Raw genomic sequence first — 22,192 nt, forward strand, 5'->3', positions numbered from 1 at the left:
CTTTTTTCTCCTCTGGTGGATTTGGCACTTCACGGAAAAGCTATTTGTCTTCCTAAAATATATGGCTTTAAACCAGAAATGTAAATATATGGGCAAAAAAGAGGAATGGGTTTTCAGAACTTTTGAGAATCTTCATTGAAGTGGTATGGGAATTAAAAGGGTCAGACTGGACCTGAGACAGTTTAATCTACTTAATTTTATCAATGTAAACCAAACTGGTTTCTTTTGATACTGCTTCTCTGATGTTCCGTGTAAAGCCCCAAATCTATGTCTGTGAGACTCACGTTTCACTAAAAGAAGTAAGCAAATATCTATATTTTATGGTTGAAGAATAAAGCCAGAAAATAAGTTGAACAGCACAAACACTGGAATGCAGCAGGCTCCCAAAAACCAAGGTAACTCAAGTGACACGGTCATTTTGGGGGGGACAGGCTTCATGACTGCAGCTGTCAATCCCAAATTCTTTCTAGCTTTTTGTGGAGTAGAACAAAATAATAATTATTCTGAAACAATCTGGAATGGCATATCAAGTAACTCTTTTTGCAAATGTTCCAAAGTATAAATGGTATAGTTTTAACACCTTTCTCAATGATAAATCATTTCACATCATCAATCAGAGGCCACTGATCTAAACCATAATTTTAGATAGGGTGTATGTATATCAGTTTACCATAATTAAAATTTATCTGATCAGAAGTACTAAGTGTCTGAGTAGGAACATAAGGTCCTATTAAAGGAAACACCATGAAATATTTTATTACTCTTGGAAGTGCTGCATATAATTCAGGCAGATTAAGTTTTGGCATCAAGTCTAGAATCCCCCATTTCTGGTGCAGTGGCTTAGAAGACTAAGTGTAATAGTCTGTGTCATTGCCACAATTTCCTTGCTGTTTTCTTCAGTGACTTGTTAGGGTTGGGAAAGGAAGAAAGTAAAATTCACTAAGGTAAAAACCCCTCATATAAATAGTAATGAGGATGTGGCTGGAAGCAGTACAGTGTATAAATATATACTTTTTAGATTCATAGTCTGGTTACCCTTACTGTGGCCTGTTTTGCATTTATTGTCCAGGGAAAGGTTTAAAATGACAGACTGGGGTTTTTTTATGCTTTTCTTTGGTTGGTTGGTTGTTTTGGTTGGTTGGTTTTTTTGGGCGTGTGTTTTCCTTTTTTTTTTTTTTTTTTTTTCCCCCCCCCCCCTTTTTTTTGTCTTTTCCCTTTTTTTCCTGTTTTTTTCTTTTTACTGGGTTTGTTAATCTCTAGAGCAGTTTTGAGTGGGTATTAACAGCAGCTGATGGTATTATGAAAAATCCTAAGAGACCTGATTCTCCTTGCTCAGCCTTTTTTTATGCTCATTTAGAAAGCTAGTACTGTTTCATACCCACTCTGCAATCATTCTGTACTGTCTTTGGAAGGACAAGAAAGCTTTGCCTCAGTTCCTACATCTCTAGGTTTTCTTTGGAGCTTAAGGGGAATTTGGACAAATTGTATTATAATAGACATTCCAAATGTCCCATGAGGTCACAGAGCAGCTAAAATAAAATCCTTTAAATTAGGAAAGAAAGAGTGATAAGTGTAATTTAATAAAAAATATTATAAATTACATTAATTTGTTACTGTTATTTCGCATATCCTGTATGACTCTCTTGAAAAGACTGAGTCGTAGGAGAAGTTGCAATCAGTCGTGGAGAGAATAAATGGTAAAAAAGGAAGAAAGAAAAGAATGAAGTTGCTGCAAATGACAGGATTTAGGAGCTAGAATGAAAAGCAGAAATACGAGCCCAGACTAAAGTTTCTCTTATGCCTTCTGAAAGGTATGAAGTAGAAGTGGGAAATGTTTTTGCATTGTTCTGGCCACCAAATATCCAGGCCTGGATCTTGGTAGGCAATAACTTGAGGGTTACCTGCTGCTCATGACAGCTAGTGATGTTTTCTTTTCTTTGACAGGAGATTTTAGCTATCCATGAAATAGAATCTTTTTAATGTGTTAAGCCATATAAAAAGATGAAGACATTTACATGTAAAAAATAATTTAACTTCAATTAGTTAGTGTCACTCCTCTGCTTTTATGCAAACTCCAGTTGTTTTAAAACAACCTACTTTGATGGGCACATTGATTATAATTTGATCTATTATTTAAGAGAGGAGTTTAAAAGATGCTCAAAGCTGCACTGCAAAATACTGGATACTGTGCAAGGGGGTGGTGTGATAGAAAGAAATTTCTTCAGGTTTAGTTTGAAACCATTAGAATACATGATTTGATAATAAAACTTTTTTCGTTTAATTCATCCTTGGAGTCGAAGCCTTTTGTTATCTGCATGTCTGATCTTTGGAATGAAGCTTTGTCTAGAAACTGTGAGAGATCAGGGTTTCTTTCTGGTAGGCACTGTGGCTGTAGGAAGGTCTGGCAATTACTTCCCAGGCCAGTGTCTCAGCCAAGAACAGGGATCTCAAGGCAGACGGCTGCTGTGGCCTTCAGATTATCTTTGTAATTCAGTTAAGAAGTCTTTGCACCTCATGGTGCTACTTGGCTTCTTGAGAGGAGGGGAGGGACAGGGGGAGGTTTAGGCTTAGGAGCTTTACTTGTTCCCACACTTCTGTAGCTCAGCCCTTGGGATGAGAAGCAACATTGTTTCCCTCTCCTTCTTAGTTGTTTAGATCTGAAAGGACTGGGGAAGTCCTGTGTTTATGTTGAAATGTACAGCATCCCATGGATGTGATTGCTTAGCAAACAGTTGTCAAAATGGGTCACAGTACCCATCAGCAATTTTATTTATTAATTTATTTATTTATTTATTTTTGCTTAAATCTAGTTAGCATTTGTGCAAACCTAGACAAATTACTGCTTAACTTTGCAGCTCATGTCAACAAGATAATTCTGTTTTGAGAGTGCTATTCTGTTTATAGCCACAATGCAGGAATCTATTAAAAACTCACAACAGGAGAGCTTCCTTTGGTCTGCCTTGCAGCTTACTGTGGCTCAGATCTCGATCTTTAATACTCCAGTGATGAAAGACTTCAGAATTATTCTTGTTTCTGTAATGATTTGCACCATAAATTTGAACAGCATGCTTCCCCTCTCTGGTCCAAATACTCCTGTTTTTCTCCTCTCACACCTTTTGTGTATCTTCTTTATCAGATCAATAACATGTCTAACCACTTGTTGGTATGATGCTCAGAGTCAGGGAGCCTCATTATCAGCTGATATATGGCTGCAATAATGAATGCTACTAATAACTTTTATGGAAATGGCCAAATATACTCTGGTTTGGGGAGTGATGACTCCCTTTGCGTGGGCATTTCGGAAGTTGCTGCTGTAATGTAGCTGTAGTCAGATGTGTTTTTGTCATTTTATGTAATGCTGGAAATACGAGTTTATTGGGGTGCCAGAGAGTATATCTGACGAGGCTGCAGTGTGCAAGACATTGCCTGTACAAGAATACAAATAGCCCTGGTTAATGGCCAGTATTACTTAAAGATTTCAGGGCCAAGCATACAAGGATTGTATGTCCAGCATACAGCTTAAGGAGGTATAGTGGTCCAGTTTGACAACCAATTATATCACTTGATAATGCAGTGCTTTTTTTGCACTGTTCTCAATTTTGGAAAGTAACTGATACAAACAAATGTTTTTGAAACTGTTATTCTTGAAGAACATTGAATTGACCTTCCATTTGGAACCTGTTTGAAGACAGTGTTGAAAATTTCATAGGCTTTGTTAGGCAGCTGTGGAAAAAGGACCCCAAAGAGTTGAATCCTAATTGAGGTTAAAGCCAGTACTTTATCAGATGGGCTGTTCCCTTGTTCTGCTCCTAACACTTTTTATACTTGTGACCATTTTTATTCAGGAAAGATCCAGGTCTGAATTTTGAATTCCACAATTTGGCAGAAGTGAGTGGAAAAAAGAATCCTGTACAGAAATTCCTAATTTGTGGGCAGAAAAGGTGTTTCCCGCTCCTCTCTTTAACTTGCATTTCACCCATTGTTGCTTTTTTTCAGAAAGACAACAGATTACAGAGATGAGTATCTTTTTGCTTTATGTTCATACAGTATTTAGTAACTGGACTTTGTTCTTTTCTGGGATTTGTGAGCTCTCCTGTAATATTCCTGCCAGAGGAACTCCAGTTCTCTTCAACAGCTTTCACCTATTATGTGTGGTTCAATAGTGAATTAAAATTCCCAAGTTTTTATGACCGTGAACATTCTTGCCTTTAGAGTTTCTGCCTTCCAGTATATTTACACATCTAATACATGCATACCTGTATAGTTATGATGTTTGTATAGCAATGTACAAAGATCATATTTAGATCCAAATTAGTGGCTAGCACTGTAGAAATGACAAGGATTGTCCTTTTCTCATTACACACTGTTTTAAAACACAAGATCTTAACTCAAATAAGAGCAGAATTAGCTCTCTGCAAACTGAATTTATCTGAAATGCCAGTGACAGTTCACCTTACAGGCTGATTAATCTCTAGCTGCTGTAGTTGCAGATGACAAGTATCTCTTATGGACTGCTAAAAGGCCACTGGAACGGAGGGGGAGACTTGGATTTCACAAGAAAGAAAATAGGGAAAAAAGACAACAGCACTAGTATAAAGTTACTTCTGATGAAAACAAAATCAGGCTGACAGAACCTGAAAAAACCCACCTTCATATTATGGTCTACAACAATGCTTAATGTGAAGAGTCATATTTTGTTTCAGGCTGAGAAAGGACAGGTCAAAAAGGAAAGGCTGATGAAAATACTCTCACACAGTTCTTCTCCCTCAAGTACTTGCCACAACATGAAGCTCATCAGTGCTTTGTGAAATAACCCAAATCTGGTTTCTTTCTTTGTAAATGTAACAAATGGTGTTCATAACAAGAACTGGTTTTAATGGCTCCCTTCTGGAAGAGCCTGAGTGCTTCCTCTTACATCCTTGACGTTTCTAATAAATAAATGCATCTCCAGTGGGTGGGAAACAAGATGACCTCTGGTAAGAGGCTGCAATAACTGTACTGAAGAACAGGCTTTATATCTGGGGGCTCAGGTTTGTGCTGAGATAAACAGGCAGAAGTCTCATGGGCTGCAAAGGGCGTGTGTCTGAGTATCAGAGGTCAGAACTGGGTGTGCAATTTGGAAATGAGAGTATTACACTGCTCTCTGTAAAGCTATTTGAAAAGTAAACTATTTACTAATGATTGGAAATAGATGATAATAAGATTTTAAGAGAGCTTGAGAGTGTTGTTAGTGAATTCCTTAATGGAAATACGGGTTTTCTTGGGAAAAAAACAACTTGTGGAGAGTGAACTTACTGTTTAGTAAGTTCTTACTTAATAAGTAGTGTTTGAAAATTACTTTTAAGTAACAGCGTTTGTTAGCAGTAGCTTACATTTTATGGGGGAAAGAAAAGAGATCTTCTTATGAAGAGCAGCTACACTTTTCAAATTTTAAGTAGAAACACTGAACACCTAAAAACTAAAGAATGTGCGGAGGAAGTAATCTATTTTTTGTAACTGTAGTAATAGCTTTTTTTTTTTTTTTGTTTTTTTTTTTTTTTTTTTTTTTTTTTAATGAACTGTGCTAACTTGCTACTAATAATTTTTGGGAAGAAGTCTTCTACAAAATTTTAAAGCTTTCAACATGGGGTACTTGAAATACTTTTTTTAAAACTTCTTTTTTTTGAGCCTTTCTGTCAGTGTAGGATTTATTATTTTTAAAAATCTCTTCCAGATTTTCATATTATTATTATTATTAAGATGAATTTCCCTTGCTCTCTTTTTTCTTGGCCTTAACTTGTTCCCACCTGTGTGTTTTTATTGTGTGATAAGCAACTAGTGCTTACTAAGTACATGTTTGGAAAATGATTGAATTTAGTGGAAGGTCACAGTAGAAATCCCATGTTCTTGGTCTTGTTGATAGATACCTAAAAATAAAAATATTAATTAGTAACCTATGGTGTGAATATTAAAGATTATCTTTCTTTTCTCATCTATGCCAGCACTTTGGTACCAAGACTCCTCATTATCCTCAAAGGGTCTTGTTTGTGCTTCTGTTCACAAGGGCTCACAGGAGGGACACAGATGAGAGTCACTGGAGCCACTGACCTGTGAATTATGCATCAAATGCTGCTTCAGTGGCACCTTTCACTGGTGGGGTGTGTAAAGCAGGAAACAGTGAACCAAGTGAAGTGAAAATGAGACCTGACCTTTGTCAGCTAAAGTTTTAATAGTTCTCTCCAACGCTGAGCTTCTTTCTGTCCACTGAAAGGTGAATTATGGATTTTGACAAATGCAGGTGGCTTTGAATGGGTTTGCAAAGTCTAAACAGAAACTAGGGAGAAGGGTTTGATCACGTCTGATGAGGGAACATTTGGAATTGATGAGTGGAGGGGGAGCAGTGTGGCAGCAGTCCAGCCTATGGCCTTTAGCTCCCAGAAAGCCCAAGTGCTGCTGACACTGGGGCTTAAGCAACGTGGATTTTGGAGGAGAAATTTGCATCAGAGAGGTAACATTTTTGTGTGAATATTTCTTGGAAGGCTCCTCTGGTCGTTTGTGTCCTCCTCTCTCTGAGGTTTTCATGATGAGAAGTGGCATTACTGCCTGCTCAAAGTTGTGAGTTGCTGTACTGATTTGTTAGTGAGAGGTGGAAATTCCAGGCTGGGAAGAGCCTGGCATGAAAAGCAGCTTTTGTTTGGTTGAGTAGAGCAGGCTGGCTGAAGGGTTGAGAGAAGCCTCTGAGAGTTAATGGAGCCTTTTTCTAATGTACAGCAAATGCTCATAGGACCCTGAAAATGGCCTCGAGTGCTCTGTGCTGACCATCAGCTCTGCATTTCTGGACACAGACTTCTCTGAGACAGGGCTTAGCCTGGGGAAGGTAATGAGCTGGATTTCTTTGGAAGGACAGGAAGAGCACTGCCCTTGAAGCATGGCACAGAGCCACGGCCTGCTGCAGCACATCCCACCTCAGCCTGGCAGAGCCCCCCGGAGTGCATGCTTTTAATGCATTTGATCTGTTAGTTTTCTCTCTTACACGGTGTGCTGTGGTGGTTAAATTTCAGCTGAGGTGGGTCAGCCAGAGCAGGTTGTTCCAAAGGTGAAAAGCCACTGAAGAACTGCCGAGCAGCTCCGCAGGTTTACACCAAGGGATGATAAGCTGAAATCTGACCTCCCTCAGGCTGGTGTTCAAGTGTACAGAGTCAGCTTCTGAGAGGGACCCACTCTGCTCTGAAACCTTTAGCCCCGGGGAGGGCAGGCAGCCTGGGCAAAGGCTTTGGCCACACTGAATACCTATGTTGGCAGCTGGGGATGCTTTGGATGTGGCTCCATAAACATCTGTCTGCAGTGATTAGTGTTGGATTCACATGCAGCACAGGTCACACATTGCACACACCTGTCAGAAATTTAAGACTGATTTAGAGGAGAAATTGTATTTATTTGTTAACATGCACTACTAGCAAACTGTTATTGCCATTGATGTGGAAGCTAAATACTCCTTTATTTTTTTCCTGGGCTTTCAAAGAGGAACAGGTTAAAAAATGTTGGGGTGCATATTAGCTTGGTAATTAATTGTCATTTATTAACTTTAACTGGAGCAGAGAGTCAGGGTTGGTGGAAACTCATAGTCCTTCCATAAGGCTCTTTACCTTTAAAGCCAAAGTTCATGTAGTTCATACTCCTTATCAGACAACCAAGCACATATGGTGTGAAAGGATTTGTGACTTGCACACACAAGGGGTTTATCTTCAGAGAGAAAGGTATGGCTTTTGTACTTAGGGGCAGCTAACAAGCATCAGTTGTCTCAAGATACAATGTAAGGACTTGCTTTTGTTTTAATTCTAGATAAACTTGCAATGTCAGCCAAATGGGAAGGTAGGGCTTAATTTACTGTGTTTACATGGTGATAAACCCACAATGCTTGATCTTTGATATGTTTTTCTCTCAGAATAACTGATATTTACTACTAAACCCCAGACCATGCCTTCATTTTTAGAATGTGGAGACAAATTTAGACATAAAAGGCATCTGAAGCTGTTCCTGAAAAGTTAATAACTTATATTTTGTAGTACAAGGAATAATTAAGAGGTAATGTCACGGGAGCAGAGCAAGATTTAGAATGCCTTAAGATCACTGGAGATCACCTCGTTCTGCCTCCTAATCAAAGCAGGGCCAGCTCTGAAGTTAGATCAATTTGCTACTCATTTAATGCACTGAAACTCTGAACCAGTTTATGGCTTTTTGTTTGGTGTATTTAACTATGAGAATAACCTGTAAGTTCAATGGCATCATTATAATCTTTGCAGTTTTTAAGAGGAGTTCTTTCCTATATCAGTGGTAATTTTTGCCAACGACTTAATGAGGTCAAAATAAAATCTAGAGGTTTCAGCTTGTTCATTTCTTTTTTTCTTGTCACAGCTATGCTTAAGATGAAAGATTTCTTTTGAAAGTCTTAGCAACATACTTTTGGCAGGGTGAACCATAAACTAGTAACATCAATCTATAAAAAATGTAAATTGTCAAAGAGAAAGCAAAATAGAAACAAAGATTGGCCTTTGCTAAGCGTTTGGGCTCTCCAGTTTATTTCACAAACTGTAACTTCAGTAACTCTACTTTGTCCTTTCCCAGATGTAATTAAGGTAATAGACACCAGACTAAACATTGATAAAAAATAAAAGAAGAATAGCAAGGGAAAATAGTAGCTGTACTCTCAAGCTATAGGAATTTACTCTGGCAGAAAGGCACTTCTATGAAATTATTTATAAATGGTGGTGCTAGGTGCATACCATGAAGTCTGTGGAACTGACTGTTGTGAGTTAAATTAGACATTTGGTATAACTTGGATTACAAGAATTTGAATACATTATTTCTTTTTTAATGCAGGTCCCTGTGCCATTCTGGATTGAGAGATCTAAAGAAATGTTAAATTAAGCAGAAATGTCAAATTAAAAATATATTCCAGATATTAAAAATAATGACAGAAATTTGCTTTGATGCTTTGGCATAATTCTGCTATAGCTGCCTTCACAGGATATATTATATTCTGTCTCTTAAAATGCTAACCAAAAATTGCTTTTTGGTTTATGTCTATAGCCGTCGATCTGGCCAGTATACAATGAACCATGACCATTCCAAGAAGACCCCGGATGGAGCATCATTTGACCGCTCTGGATCCCAGGATTCCTTGGATGAACTGTCTCTGGATGACTACTGGAAAGAAGTTGAAAACATCCATGAAACCAGAGGACATAATAATGAAGAACGAGTAGCACTTGTAGTGAAAGAACCAGATGGTAATTCTTGGGAATGATCATCAGTTTGCTGATTCATGGATTTTTCTTTAAGTCTTGTTTCAAGACGTGGCACCCACTGAACACACTTAAATCAAAAATGAGGTCACTCTGCTGAACATGCACTTTGGAAATTCTGATGCATACCACTGGAAATAAGTGGTGTCCTGAAAGAGAATTGTATCATAGATATGTAAAAGGCTGATTTTCCTTTAAATGGTAGTTGTAGAACATCAGAAAGGTGCCTGTCCTTGCAAGTCACAGCAGGTGAAGCTTTATTTGCAGTTTACTGTTAAACTAACTTACCCTTTCACTCTTTGTGTATGTTGTTCGTTATTGTAGCTATTGTTGGTAGAAACCTCATGCTTTAGGAGACAAGCCAATGATTAACTGGTTTAAGTTTAGTGAGTAACTTTCTATGCTTGTAACTTTTGTGACTGTTCAGTTGTATTGTTTTGGTTTCTCAAAAGCATCAGTTATAGGCCACTCCTAAGGGCATGATCTTAGAATAAGTTAGGTAATTCCTTCATTTTTCTTGTCCTATCAGACAAGAAAGGAGTAATGTCCTTTATTCCACTCTTCTCTCAAAAACTATTTTTAAACAGTGCAGTATCTGCCTCTCTTCCGTTCTTACAAGAGACCCACTGTCTCAGTAAATGAAAATGCAGAATTTTGCATTTTGACATGGCCTCTGCATGAGTGAGAGGAGTGTGCTCCGTTAGCTTTCAAAGGGAATTTGCACTTCTGCCTCCCTGGGCATTTTGAAACAGCAGTGCTATGAACAAGTCCTCTAAAGAGGATACCAATGTGGCCTCTGGAGAAAGCAACAAGGCTCTGAGCCTGCATGCCTGGGCAGCAGGGCATCTGATGTGAGCCTTTCTCTAGAGCAGTAAAGCTTGCTATTTCGCCATGTGCGAGATGCTTATCCCAGCCCACTAATGTCTGCTACTTGGCTCTGTACTCCAAAATTCACTCTTTTCATTTTTATTTATATGCAGCTGCCTTCCCCCTAGTTACCTGATCAAGCTGCCAGGTGAGCCAGCACAGTGAAGTTTATCACCTTGAGCTGATGTTACTCTGTCCCATACCTTGCCTAATATGCAGCACCTCACATGTTATGAGGTATGAGTACCCCTGAATGCATCACCTGGCTGATGAATGTCCCTGGGGCAGGGGCTTGCTTGAGATGCTGCCATTCAAAGGCAAGACAGGGGAGAGATGAGATACACCTTGCTCACATCTGCATAGATGTAGGCCTTCTTTCCAGGCCTAATAAAAAAATCTGATAGAGTCTTGTAAGAGGCTCTGGATTTGGCTGCATGGCCATGGCAAAATTCACACTCAAAATTTTGTCTCTTTTCTGAACGCTGTTGGTATTCAGGTACACACTGGATTGTAAACTAGGCAATGTGAGAAACTACAGTCAATACTGCAATTGATGCAGTAGCTTTGGGGTAATTTTATTGATCTGATAAATGGAGATGTTTCTTGAACATTTGAGAGGGTTGTTGACATTCAGCAGAAGCTCAGCTGCTACAGTATTTTAAAGAAAGTATCTTTAGAGAGCTGCTGATTTCAAAAGCAGAAGTTTTGCCATTGGTGACAGTTTTTAATAGGTTTCTCCTCTTTCATGTGCAGTGATCTTTCAATAAAGGATACCTTATCAGGTCTAGGACTAAAGCAACAATTGTTTTGTGAGCTGTCAGCAGGCTAGAGACTATGTCATGAGAACTGATTAAGAAATAACATTAAGGTGACTCCTGTAGCTTGGTTTGTCCTTCATTAAACTGAGCTAGTGGAGAACTGTAGGATTAACGTATCAAGAAAAGTGGGTAGAGCCACTCAGTAAAGGAGCTAAAAAGATTGAGGACTGACCTAAAAATCAATGAAGCAGCAATGATCAGAGGCTTTCAGACTTTGCCATACACATTTTGATGTAGATACATTTATGTATGGCATATGATTTAATAGAAGTGCTGTAGGTCATTATATTGCCCCGTAGCAATCTGTATTGGATTAACTGTTTTTAGAGCTTTGCTATCATATGTTAACCCTTTTGAAGCTCTTTAGAAACAATAGATTTTCCCAAGTCATGAGAGTGTAAGTATCTATTCTTAATTGTGGGACCCCTTAGTAATTTCCCTGTGAATTGCATTAAATACATCATGTTAGTAATACCATGCTTAGTAGTACTTGAAAGCCAATGTTTATGCATTTTTCTTTTTACCTTGCTCAGAGGGAGAACTGGAAGAAGAATGGCTGAAGGAGGCAGGTCTGTCAAATCTCTTTGGTGAAACCCCTGTGGACTCCCTGGAAAGTATGGTGTTTCTTTCCACACTAACCCGAACCCAGAGGGCAGCAGTAGAAAAGCGAGTAGAGACTGTCACACAAACCATGAGGAAAAAAAACAAACAGCATCAGATACCTGATGTCAGAGATATCTTCAGGCTACAAAACGACTCAAGGGGAAAAGTAAGTTCCAGTGTGTCATTTTGTTTAATTCTGGCATAAAGAGGAGGGGAAAATACAGGGGTAAGGGGAGAGGAGATGGACACACAGACACAAAAAGGTTATTTTCAGAAAATTTGTGTCTTAAGTTTTCATTGATTTCCATGAAAATTTTTTATTGAATATATGGTAGTAGAATGGGCCAAAACTTGACATCACATTAAGCAATTCTAGTATGCAGAAAGAAGTATGTATCTTGGCCTTGTGTAATTTAAAGGTGATGAATAAAGCAACCACTCCATGGTCATGATATTAATCTGAGTTAATTTTAACACAGATGCAAAACTCATAACAGCAATCAACTAAGAAATTTCAAAAGCCCAATTTCATCTTTGGGTGGATGTGTGTGACAGCCATCTTCAGCAGTCTGCTAGATAAGTATGGCCACCTTACCTGGCCTCTGGCCCCATCCCTCCTTCTTGCTGCTGCTGCTGATCAGTGCAATGATAGCAGCAATGAAAAGCACGGTGAATTTTGAGGGGATTTGACTTCCTCCTCCCTCCTTCCTTCCTCTCTTTAGGCAGTTCCTTTCAGATTCAGTGGGGGTGATGTGTCGTGGGAGTTTGTAAGCTCCATTGTTATTTTCTGGAGGGACAACTTCCCTTTCACTGTTCTGCTTTGCGTGTGGTTGCAGAAGGGATGTTAAATCCATGAAAGCTTTCCAGAATATGTTTTGGAATTGACTACACCTAAAAATTAAAAGATCTAATAGCAGAGCAATTAAGGTAAAATATCATACAGCTTAAAGCAGCGTAATTTCCCTTTCAAGTATGTTATTTCAGTGAAGCACAAGAAATACTCATGCTCCTGTATTTAAGTTGCACCATGTGATGTTTGAAAACCATATGCCATAGTGTTTCACATACTTCTGTGTTGGTTAAACTATGTGTTTTCATACTGATGACATCAGTGAGAAGAAATGTGAGCACAAATGATTGTAGCCATTTAAGAGGTGTAAAACAGAAAGCTAGGAGTATTTATTAAATATAAAAATAATTGGGGAAAAAAAAAGAATCCTCTTAAATCTGTCTCCTTGACTGAAATTAAATAATACAAGTATACTGCAATTCTTTCTCCAAAACAACATAGTTATTCAGAAATTATTGCTTGTGGTTATTCATCTGATCTGTCAGAGAAAGCCCTTAGTGTGAAATAGGTTCTGCAATGTCCATAGGTAACTTGTCTCAGTGCTTTGTTACTCTGCCCTCATTAGAAAGCTTTTTATGCAACAAAAGATGACTAAAGCCATCTGCAGCTGTATGAAGTCATTCCCATTTAATAATAGCCTCCAAATATCCTGTAAACTCCCTTCACCTGGAGGAAAGCAGGAGGAAAGGTAAAACAATAATGTTGATGTTTTGCATCAACATACCAATTGTACTGATGTTTTTACTGGATTTCCTGCCATATTGCTGAAGAGTCTAGACTTTTGTATTTTGACAGCTTCCCAGTCTGCTTCTACTGTGAAACAATAATAATTTCTGAGTAGTCATACTGTCTTCTTCCACCTTTTACAATCCTTCATATTTAGAAAAGTAAATATACAGATTTGTGTTGGTAGGAAAGAATTTTAAAAATGGATGATTTTTTTTTTTTTTCTCAGCAAGTATGGAATTATACAGTGCTTGAGTAAAACGCAATTAAAACTCCAGAGTGCTAAGCATGCATTGTTAATCTCAGTTAATAAAAAGATAGAAAAATAATATGTGGGCAGAATCATATATGGGTATATTTATGGGTATAGATTTTCTGCATGTTCTTAAATACTTTTTTTCTATAATAAGTGTCATCCAATTCATGGATAGTGACAAATTTTGAGATGGGGTAGTGTAGCATTATAGAAAGGAGAAGATGGTTTACATCCTTCCATGGCTTTTTGTCTCTTAGAAGTCCTCTCGTTTTGCTGTTGGGAATCTAAGCTGTAAGCACAGATATTAATGTCAGGCAGCCCTGCAAAAGCGATGAAATTTTTCTGTAAGAGAGGCAACCATGTAAGATTTTTCTGTATCCTTTCCAGTGCAAACTATGGCTTCATGTTTAAGAATCCATTTTTGTACTCTTCAAGTCTATAAAATTAAGTCGTATACCTACTTACCCTTTCAGGAAGAGACTTAATGACTTCTTTTTTTAATTACCTAGATTTCAGAACCCCTTAGGCTTTGGCAAAGCGTTTTCTACTGAAACACACAGGTGTGCTTCTGCATCCTCTAGAATTGTCGATATATGTTTTTAATCCTGCATGGCATCAAAGGATTTTCTACAACAATGCATTTGGTTTTTATAGGTATGTATATTTATTGTTCTTTTCCTAGGCTGATGATGGAAATGAACCCTCAACTGTGAGAAAAAGTGAAAACAAAAATGAAACACAAGATGGAACAAAAGGTAATGTCAAACAACTCACAACTCTTTTTTTTCTTTCCTTTTTTTTTTTTTTCTCCCCCCTTTTGCTTTGTAGCCTTTCAACTACATAAGCTACTGGATAGGTCCACATTTCTACCAAATTTCAGGAAAAGAAAATTAAATTCTTACAAGAAACCTGGTCTGCATTGTTGTAGTGGTCTAAATTTTTTTCAGTGTGGCTATAGAGTCTTTTGAGCCATCTGGGAAACCTTGCTTGTTACCAGTGATCATCTTATAATCAAATCATCTGGGAGAAGTCTCCTCTCATAACTCCTGCTTAGGTCTTTCCTGATCCTTAATTTATCCCTCCTGGGTTATCTCTATTGTACAGTACAGGAAATGAAGCACTATACATTAGCTTACCAGTGTGTACAAGAGCACAAAAACAAGTGGACTATAAATTTCCAAGGAAAATGAAAGCTGTCTATATATCTGTTTCTCAAAATGAAAAAAAATCCCACAGACCAGGGATGGAAGAAAAAAGTCATTTACCTTTTTAAGGGAAATTGAAAGGAAATAGCATTCTGTGTGTTTAGGACTGAGTTGTGTTGAATAGTGCATGATTACACTGGAGGGGTGCAGTAGCCATGGAAGATCCCTCCCTCTTACTGCCAGGTAGAACAGAGCATCACAGAATCTGACTCCATAGTTTCTTTTTTTAAGAGTATGAATTTAGGTGAAAGACTTTGACAAAGCTTTCTGCTGTACTTCTGGTCCAGTAATAAAAGGGTGGCTGCCCTGCTTTATTTTTGGTTTCTTCAAAGTAGGTGGTGCACCATGTCTGTTACACCACCACACTCATCACATTATAGGTCAGGATATTGCAGCCATTTAATTTACTGTATTGCTATTCTGCATTGTTTGTTGGACTTTTTTTCTTCTGGGGGACTGGAGAACACACAAGTGTTACACTGAACCCTATAGTCACTTTAATAGGCAGGCAGATCAAGTTCCCTCCTGCAAGTTACTTAACCATAATTAAGCTACCAAATAAACTTCTTTTCCACTTGTAGATTAGTGACCAATAGCATTCTGGAAAAATGATTAAGACTTAGAAAACAGCAGCAGGCAATACAGGATGTACATGCAAGTTGAAGTGGGAGAGATGAATATAAACCAGGCCTGAATATCACCAAATCTGTGCGAATCCAGAAGTGCTGTTAAGCCTCCTTCCATCACGCTTAGCAAAACTCACGCCAATAAGAACAGTAAAAAATTGGGAGAACTGCCAGACTGCTGGTTCAGCACAAGGGAAGGAAGAGATGCCTGGTGTTTGTGTCAATAAACTGCACTGTAGGATTCAGAGCTGGAAAAAGTTACCAAGCAATTATTACAATTTTTTACCACATCTGGTTCTTTTTTTCCAGTGGCCCTGATGAACCCTTCAGAAATGGGAAGTTCTGAAAGGCAGATCCCATATGCTAGCTCTCCTCAGCACAGATTGCCATGTGGATGGCACATGCAGTCTGCTTACATCCCGATACACTTCTACTCCTGTCAACATGCTAAAGTGGGCTCTACTCCCAAGATTGGAGTTGGAAATAAAAGTTCAATTTACAACCAAACCATGCAAGTTTGGTGATGTTAAAAGCATCACACCTGTCTCAGTGTTGTGCTGTGGTCTTTGCTCCAGAATGCTGAGCAAATTAGTGTTATACAAACAATGCATGAATTCAAGGCAATAAGTAAACAATGCTTGGTATTTCAGATACTAAATATTTATGAAGACCAAATCCAAATCCAGTATTTTAAAATGGAAACCCCCTTTGACACAGAAGTAGTACCACTTTTACTTGAGAAATATTATTGTAATCTCGGACATTATAGAAAAAAATCTGACGCTTAAATTGAGATCTCTTAAAACTTTTAGAGTGAATGACTCTGGCCACACTCCAAAGGTGATGACTCTGTATTTGAATGTTGCATTCCAAAGTGCTTCTGCCAGACTGAAGATGATAAGGACTTGCCCTTAAAGCATACATGGCTGTGTGAACCTGTGCTGTGCACAATCCTCCTTTTTTGCCAGTCCGACACACCTTGTTTCTTGGCAAAACAGTGTAAGCAAACTCAGGGACTCATAATGTTTTTATTCTTTTCTGCCTAATACTACTCAAACAGCAGTTTAATGAGTTCCTAAGAGCTTTTGTTGTTAGACTCATGTTTGAATTTTTTTGGAAGGACACTCCCTTACTGACTTTACGTACCTCTTTGTTTCAGAATGTGTCTACAGGAAATAAAATTCAGAATCACGTATTACACTGTCAAAAGACATTATAATTTTAATAACCCATAACACTCACCTAAAGACCTGCAAAGCTAGCAATACATTCAACAGCTATAAAAGAAAAAAAGTAATTCTCTTTGGTGCCTGTGAAAAGGATAAATAAGTGTGTTGCTTTAGACATCTCAGGAAATAAAAAGGAAAGAATAAAGCAGACGAGAAGCTAAAACTTGTAAGCTTAAATAGGGGGAAGTAAAAGTGGGTTTACGTTGGGATTCCAGTTCTTTTCAATACACAGGATTAACTTCAAGGGTAGAATCTTAGATAAAATTTCTGCATAAGGTTGCCCTCAAAGTCTAATGATCTAGGAAATGAATGAAAGAATGGCATGTAGTATATGTAATGTGAGGGAAAAGAGTTGTAATGTTTGCTTCTTGGTCGAGAAAAAGACTGAAATGTGGTTGTATTTTTTAATTAAAAAGATTGTTCCTTTTTTTCATTTTACATGATAAATGAGGACTCTGTGTCCAGAATGATTGTTATTAAAAAGATCACAAATTTTTTTATTTTTTATTTAAAATGTTTTGTGAATTAGCATTTCAGAGAAATGTTTTGTCTGCCGAAAAACCCTGTAAATCAGCCATTCCACCTTACCAATTACAAATCAAGATCTGTTAGAGTATACTCTGGATTAAGCAAAACTAGGAAATAGCAAGGTTGACATTTCCAATATTTCCATGTCCTATTCAAAAGAAATTCAAAATGTAACCCTTACCCCACTCCTGAAGAATTCTCATCATTTTATGTGACCCTTGTGAACCAAGGAGAGGGTGTGCAACTAACGTGAAATATATTTTCCACATCCTTGTAGGCAGCATTTTTCTGTATTACGCTTGCATTTCTCTTGTAAAATATTGCATGCATTTGGCAGTTTGGCAGAACACCAAAGCTGCTTCCTCTTACAGCTGCTTCCTAGCTAATGAGGGCTCAACAATAAGAGCAAGGCTATACGATCAAGAAGAAACTGCACACAACAGCAGCATTTCCAGACCTTTAAAATGTGCACAGCATTACCAAGACATCATCTGCTTTACACAGAACCTTCCTATGACCAGAGGACCGAAACAGGAGCTACTGTTTAATTGTTTGTTAACATCAGATCCTCTCCCAGGCTGGTAGGAAGTATGTAGGTCACGTATAGGCCACATTAGCATGACAAAATCTTGGGGGGATGGGGAACTGTTTTCCTTTATTTTGGATGCATTAAGCAGTTTACAAGATGTATACGGATAGATGCCCAGGGAGGCCAAAGATCGAAGCCAGGGATGAATTTGACCTTGGATATGTTTGGTTACAGAGTCTCATATATCTCTTTACCAAAAGGAGCAGCTCTAGTTTCAGGATCAGCTTAATCTTTAGTGTACGGCCCAGGCATCTTTCAGAGTCCTATGGAAAGTGAGCAGAAGCTATTCTGGAAGGAACAATTTGTGAATAACACACACAACAGGCAAGAACTGGAAATGTTTTACTCTTCGTGGCATCGCTTGGTGGGAACTAGAGTCAGTGTTGACTAAAATCCTCCTTCTTTCACTGGAAGTGTCTCAGTTCTAGATCAGATACATTGAAGTGGGAGTGTAAAGATGGTTGTGCAAAGCATTGTGTAAAGCATTGTGCTTGACCAGAGAGTGCCAGTGGTTTCTGCAGCCACCTGTACCTCGTCAGGTCCCCTCAGTTTGGCCCCAGCAGACTGAGGTTGCTTTCAGATCTCACAAAAGAATATCAGAGACCGGTCTTGTTTTGTGTATACTCATTCAATGAGACACCAGCTGTGATTCAGAAAAAGTCTAGCTAGTGTAATTTTTTTATTATTATTATCATTTTTTAAATAAATTTGATGCTTCATGTGTTTTTAGGCTTGCATGCTTGCAGCTCTGCACTTTTGCAAACCACTGAAAGTATCAGTGTAGACCAGCATTTCCCTGACTCATTCTTTTTTAACCAACCTATCTGCAGCTTTCTCCCTGCTTCAAGGTCAGATGTTGCTGTAGCTGTAACTGTTTTCTGGGAATTTTTTTCTGGCTTGGCTTATTGCAGTTATTCGAGGCCATACAAAAATTTCACACAGCAGTGTAAGGAAATTAATTATTTTATTAATTAAATTAAACTTATAATTAAATTATGTTGCACAATATTCTTATACCAAATCATATGCACTACTCATGGTTCCCCTAAACTCATGTCAATTTCCATCCTGCTTATCTTGTGTTCATGCTTATCTTAGCTTTTGAATAGGCTGCAGTCTCCTGTGAGTGGGAATTAGGGGCAGAATCAAGGTCTTGCTGAAATGAGCAGAATTAATTTGTTTATGTTTGCGCTGGTTCTGAGAAAGTGTGAATTACATCACAAATACTTAAAAGGTGTTTGTAATGTCTTGTATGAGTAACTTAGTGTTGGATGCATCCTTTAAGAAGTACCATATCACAAGAGAGATTGTGAAGAGATAAGAATTTTTCCCTGCCTAAATTGTCTTTGATGCTTTGTAGTAAATATAATACAATTTTCCTCTTGCTTCTTTCATGACAGATTTTTAACTTCAGACTGAAGAAGCAGTGGTTCATTTACTATTAAATTAGACTTGTTGTTTTCTGAAAGCAGAACTGCCTCTGTTCTAAATTTGTCTAGTGTTTGATTTCTTTGAGGAACAAAGAAAGGGAAGTAAGACCATGGTTGTGTACTTAGTTCTTCCCTGTACCCTGGAAGCATTTCTAAACAGTTTTGAGGAATCTAAACTCTTCAGATTCAGGTGAAGACAGAAATGTTGGGATAGACATAGTCTCTGTACTCCCTATTATTCCCAGGTGTTAATGCTTTAGATCATACAGGAAACATTCTCTTTCACTTTTGAAATTTTAACAGCAGAAAGAGTTACTGATTTGGTTGCAGGATGTTGCAGTCTTTGAGGCTGGATTCAATGGCAAGAAACTTCTGATGCCAAAGATGTTTGCCTCTGGGAGATTCTGGGAGCCTGCTGTTTGTTTGAGGTGAAATGCTTTATCTTTTCGTAATAGATAAATAGGAGAAAACTTCATGCTTTGGCAGAATTATCCAGGGAAACCTAGAAAAGATGGAGCCTTTTAAGAAGCTAACTTGTCAAATTACACAAAAATAGAAATTGCTGAATTTGCAACCAGAAAGTCTGTCCACTGCACAGCATTAACTTCTACTTGGTTTTAAACTTATCCTCATGCACTGAGTGGTTCTCAGTTGTGCTGCTGTTGAGTATCACATTTTCTTACTCTGTTTTCAGGTGCAAAGTTCAGTCTTGGAACTGATGAGCAGAAGAGCCCACTTGAAGAAATGCCATTTTCGGACACTGACATCAATTTGGAGATATCGTTTTCAGAACAGGCATCTAATCTCAAAGATAGCTCAGTAGATAAAATGTGCAAGACTGGAGGGGGTGACACTCTTCTCCCGGTAAGTGTTTCCTATTTATTGCTCTCATTCCATCTTTACTAGTAGTACTGTTTGGATGGTATTTATCTGATAGTGAGTGAATTAGATTTAGAAGAACATTGTTGGATCCAGCTTCGTATACGACAAGAAGACGTGGTCTTAAGCTCTGCCAGGGGAGGTTTAAGTTAGATATTAGCAAGAAATTCTTTACAGAGAGGGTGATCAGGAGTTGGAATGGGCTGCCCAGGGAGGTGGTGGATTCTCTGTCCCTGGAGGTTTTTACGAAGAGACTGAATGTGGCACTCAGTGCCATGGTCTGGTGACCACAGTGGAAGTGGATCAAGGTTTGGACTTGATGATCTCAGAGGCCCTTTCCAACCTGGATGATTCTGTGATTCATGGAGATAGACCTTCTCAAGATAACTAATTTTTGGGAACAGTATTCTCAATAACATGGAAGTAACTGTAATGCCTACTTATGTCGTTGTTTGACAAAATGCTCTCTCTGTAAGCAATAATGAACTGGTAATATTCAGCTGAAATAGTGACTTAGTGGTAGCTGTACAAAAATCTCTTCTTCCTTCATTTGTTTAAAGCCCCTTTTGCTGTTATTTGAGGTGAGATGCTTTACATCTGTAATAAAAATCTCTGTTGTCATTTAGAAAGGGTTAGTGGATGCCCATAAAAACCTTGTGCAGTTACGACATGCAAGAAGGTGAGGGATGAGAATGAAGGAAAAGAATGGTATATAGAGGTCTAAGGTCAAAGGGGAGGAAACTAAACATTAGTTCGTGCTCAGTTTTACTTTCAAGTTCTTAAAAGAAAAAAAAAAGGCTCATTCTGAATGAATCCAAATAAATACAAAAGAAGATCCTCAATGAGATTTTGTTGGTAAGCCTCAGGCATCTCTAAGGCTCTCTGTCAATCTAACATTTCATGAATATGCAGTTATGTATAACCTGTAAAAATAATGACTGGTGTGAAAAATGCCTTTTTTTTTCCCAACAGTGTATGCAAACACATTTGAGTAAACATGGTGTCTGAAGTAATAATGTTTCATAGTTCTTCAACCACTTACTTAGATAGGAATACGTGCAGTTCTTAAAGCAGTAATTACCCCATGTATCCTTGTTTAAACATTATAAACCAGACACTACTGGATATTTAGAAATGGATTCTAAAGTGTTTGAGTCATGTTTCTGTAATGCAGCCTATAACAAGGAAATTATAGCTATACTGTAATATATTCTGTATATATTCATGTGTATGCATAAAATGTGCATTAACTGTACTTCCAGTGAGGCTTATGAACAATTGATGAAAGACATGGTTATGGGACTCCTCCTTCAGTGATGAAAGGGGTGGCAAAATGGTAGGAAAAAGAAGGGAGTTACCTCTTTAAATTTGCAATTCATATTTGTTGCACCTTCATTATTGGCAGCTATTTTTAAACTATTTAAGCCATTCAAAGTTTGTGCAAGTCAATGAAACCTCAAGGCAGGAAACTGACTATATATGTCTACAATTTGTAAATCATGTTTATGTTTTAGTATGCACCCTTTGTAGTCATGTACCTTAACCACCATTTCATCTACTATGTCTGTAGTACAGGATGAGAAAATAATTGTGAAGTATAATATATCTCTTCAAATGGATAAAAGTCTTGTCAACCTTCCTTCTTTGAGTCATTCACTCTGCTAATGTCAAGCACAGGCAAGAGTCTTGCTTAAAGGCCTGCTGGTGGGAAATGGAGTTAAAAAACTCTGTGAGCTGCGGAGTCCCTTTCCCTCACCCTCTCAAGTCAATTCCTTATATTGGTCTTCAGCTTCTGAGCACTTAGTTCAGTAGGAATGGGCCCTAATAAAGGATTCTCCTTTTCTAAGATGGGAAACCTGTTAGGATGATGATGATGAGCAAGACTAAGAATAAAAGCTAAGAATAAAAATATGGCAAACATTTTAGTTTGTGTGCATAAGTGCAGAGGGATTTCTATGCCAATTGTATGTGCATAAGATTGTTCATGGACAGCTATTTCCACCTCTGTAACTTTCAACAGGATGCAAAACGTGTTTATGTGAGGTGTGAGGGTGTGGAAGGTGATTCAAGCAGGACAAAACTTGGAGGTGCACAGTGAAAGGACAAAAGGATATGGACACAAGTGACTATAAGGGAAATTCTGCTTTGCAAAGTTAAAAAAAAAAAATCCCCATGAAACCAACAAGTGCTGGAATGGGTGCCCACAGAGGTTCTTGGTATTTTTCAAAATTCAGTTGGACAAGACAACAAGCAACCTGATCAGACTTGGAATATAGCCTTGCTTTAAGCAGGTGGTTGATTT

The 22,192-nt window shown here is 38.1% G+C and overlaps 1 protein-coding gene across 1 annotated transcript in view; it reads left to right on the forward strand.

Annotated features, from left to right (window-relative positions):
• Window positions 1-22,192, forward strand: part of ARHGAP18 (Rho GTPase activating protein 18) — a 61,137-nt gene that overhangs the window by 16,483 nt on the left and 22,462 nt on the right. The window contains exons 2-5 of the mRNA XM_030448248.1: window positions 9,070-9,269; window positions 11,503-11,738; window positions 14,087-14,159; window positions 19,706-19,875. Of these exons, the coding sequence (XP_030304108.1) occupies window positions 9,070-9,269; window positions 11,503-11,738; window positions 14,087-14,159; window positions 19,706-19,875 (679 nt within the window). The remainder of the gene's footprint in view (window positions 1-9,069; window positions 9,270-11,502; window positions 11,739-14,086; window positions 14,160-19,705; window positions 19,876-22,192) is intronic.

This window comes from Calypte anna, chromosome 3, assembly GCF_003957555.1.
Source record: "Calypte anna isolate BGI_N300 chromosome 3, bCalAnn1_v1.p, whole genome shotgun sequence".
NCBI classification, from domain to species: Eukaryota; Metazoa; Chordata; class Aves; order Apodiformes; family Trochilidae; genus Calypte; species Calypte anna.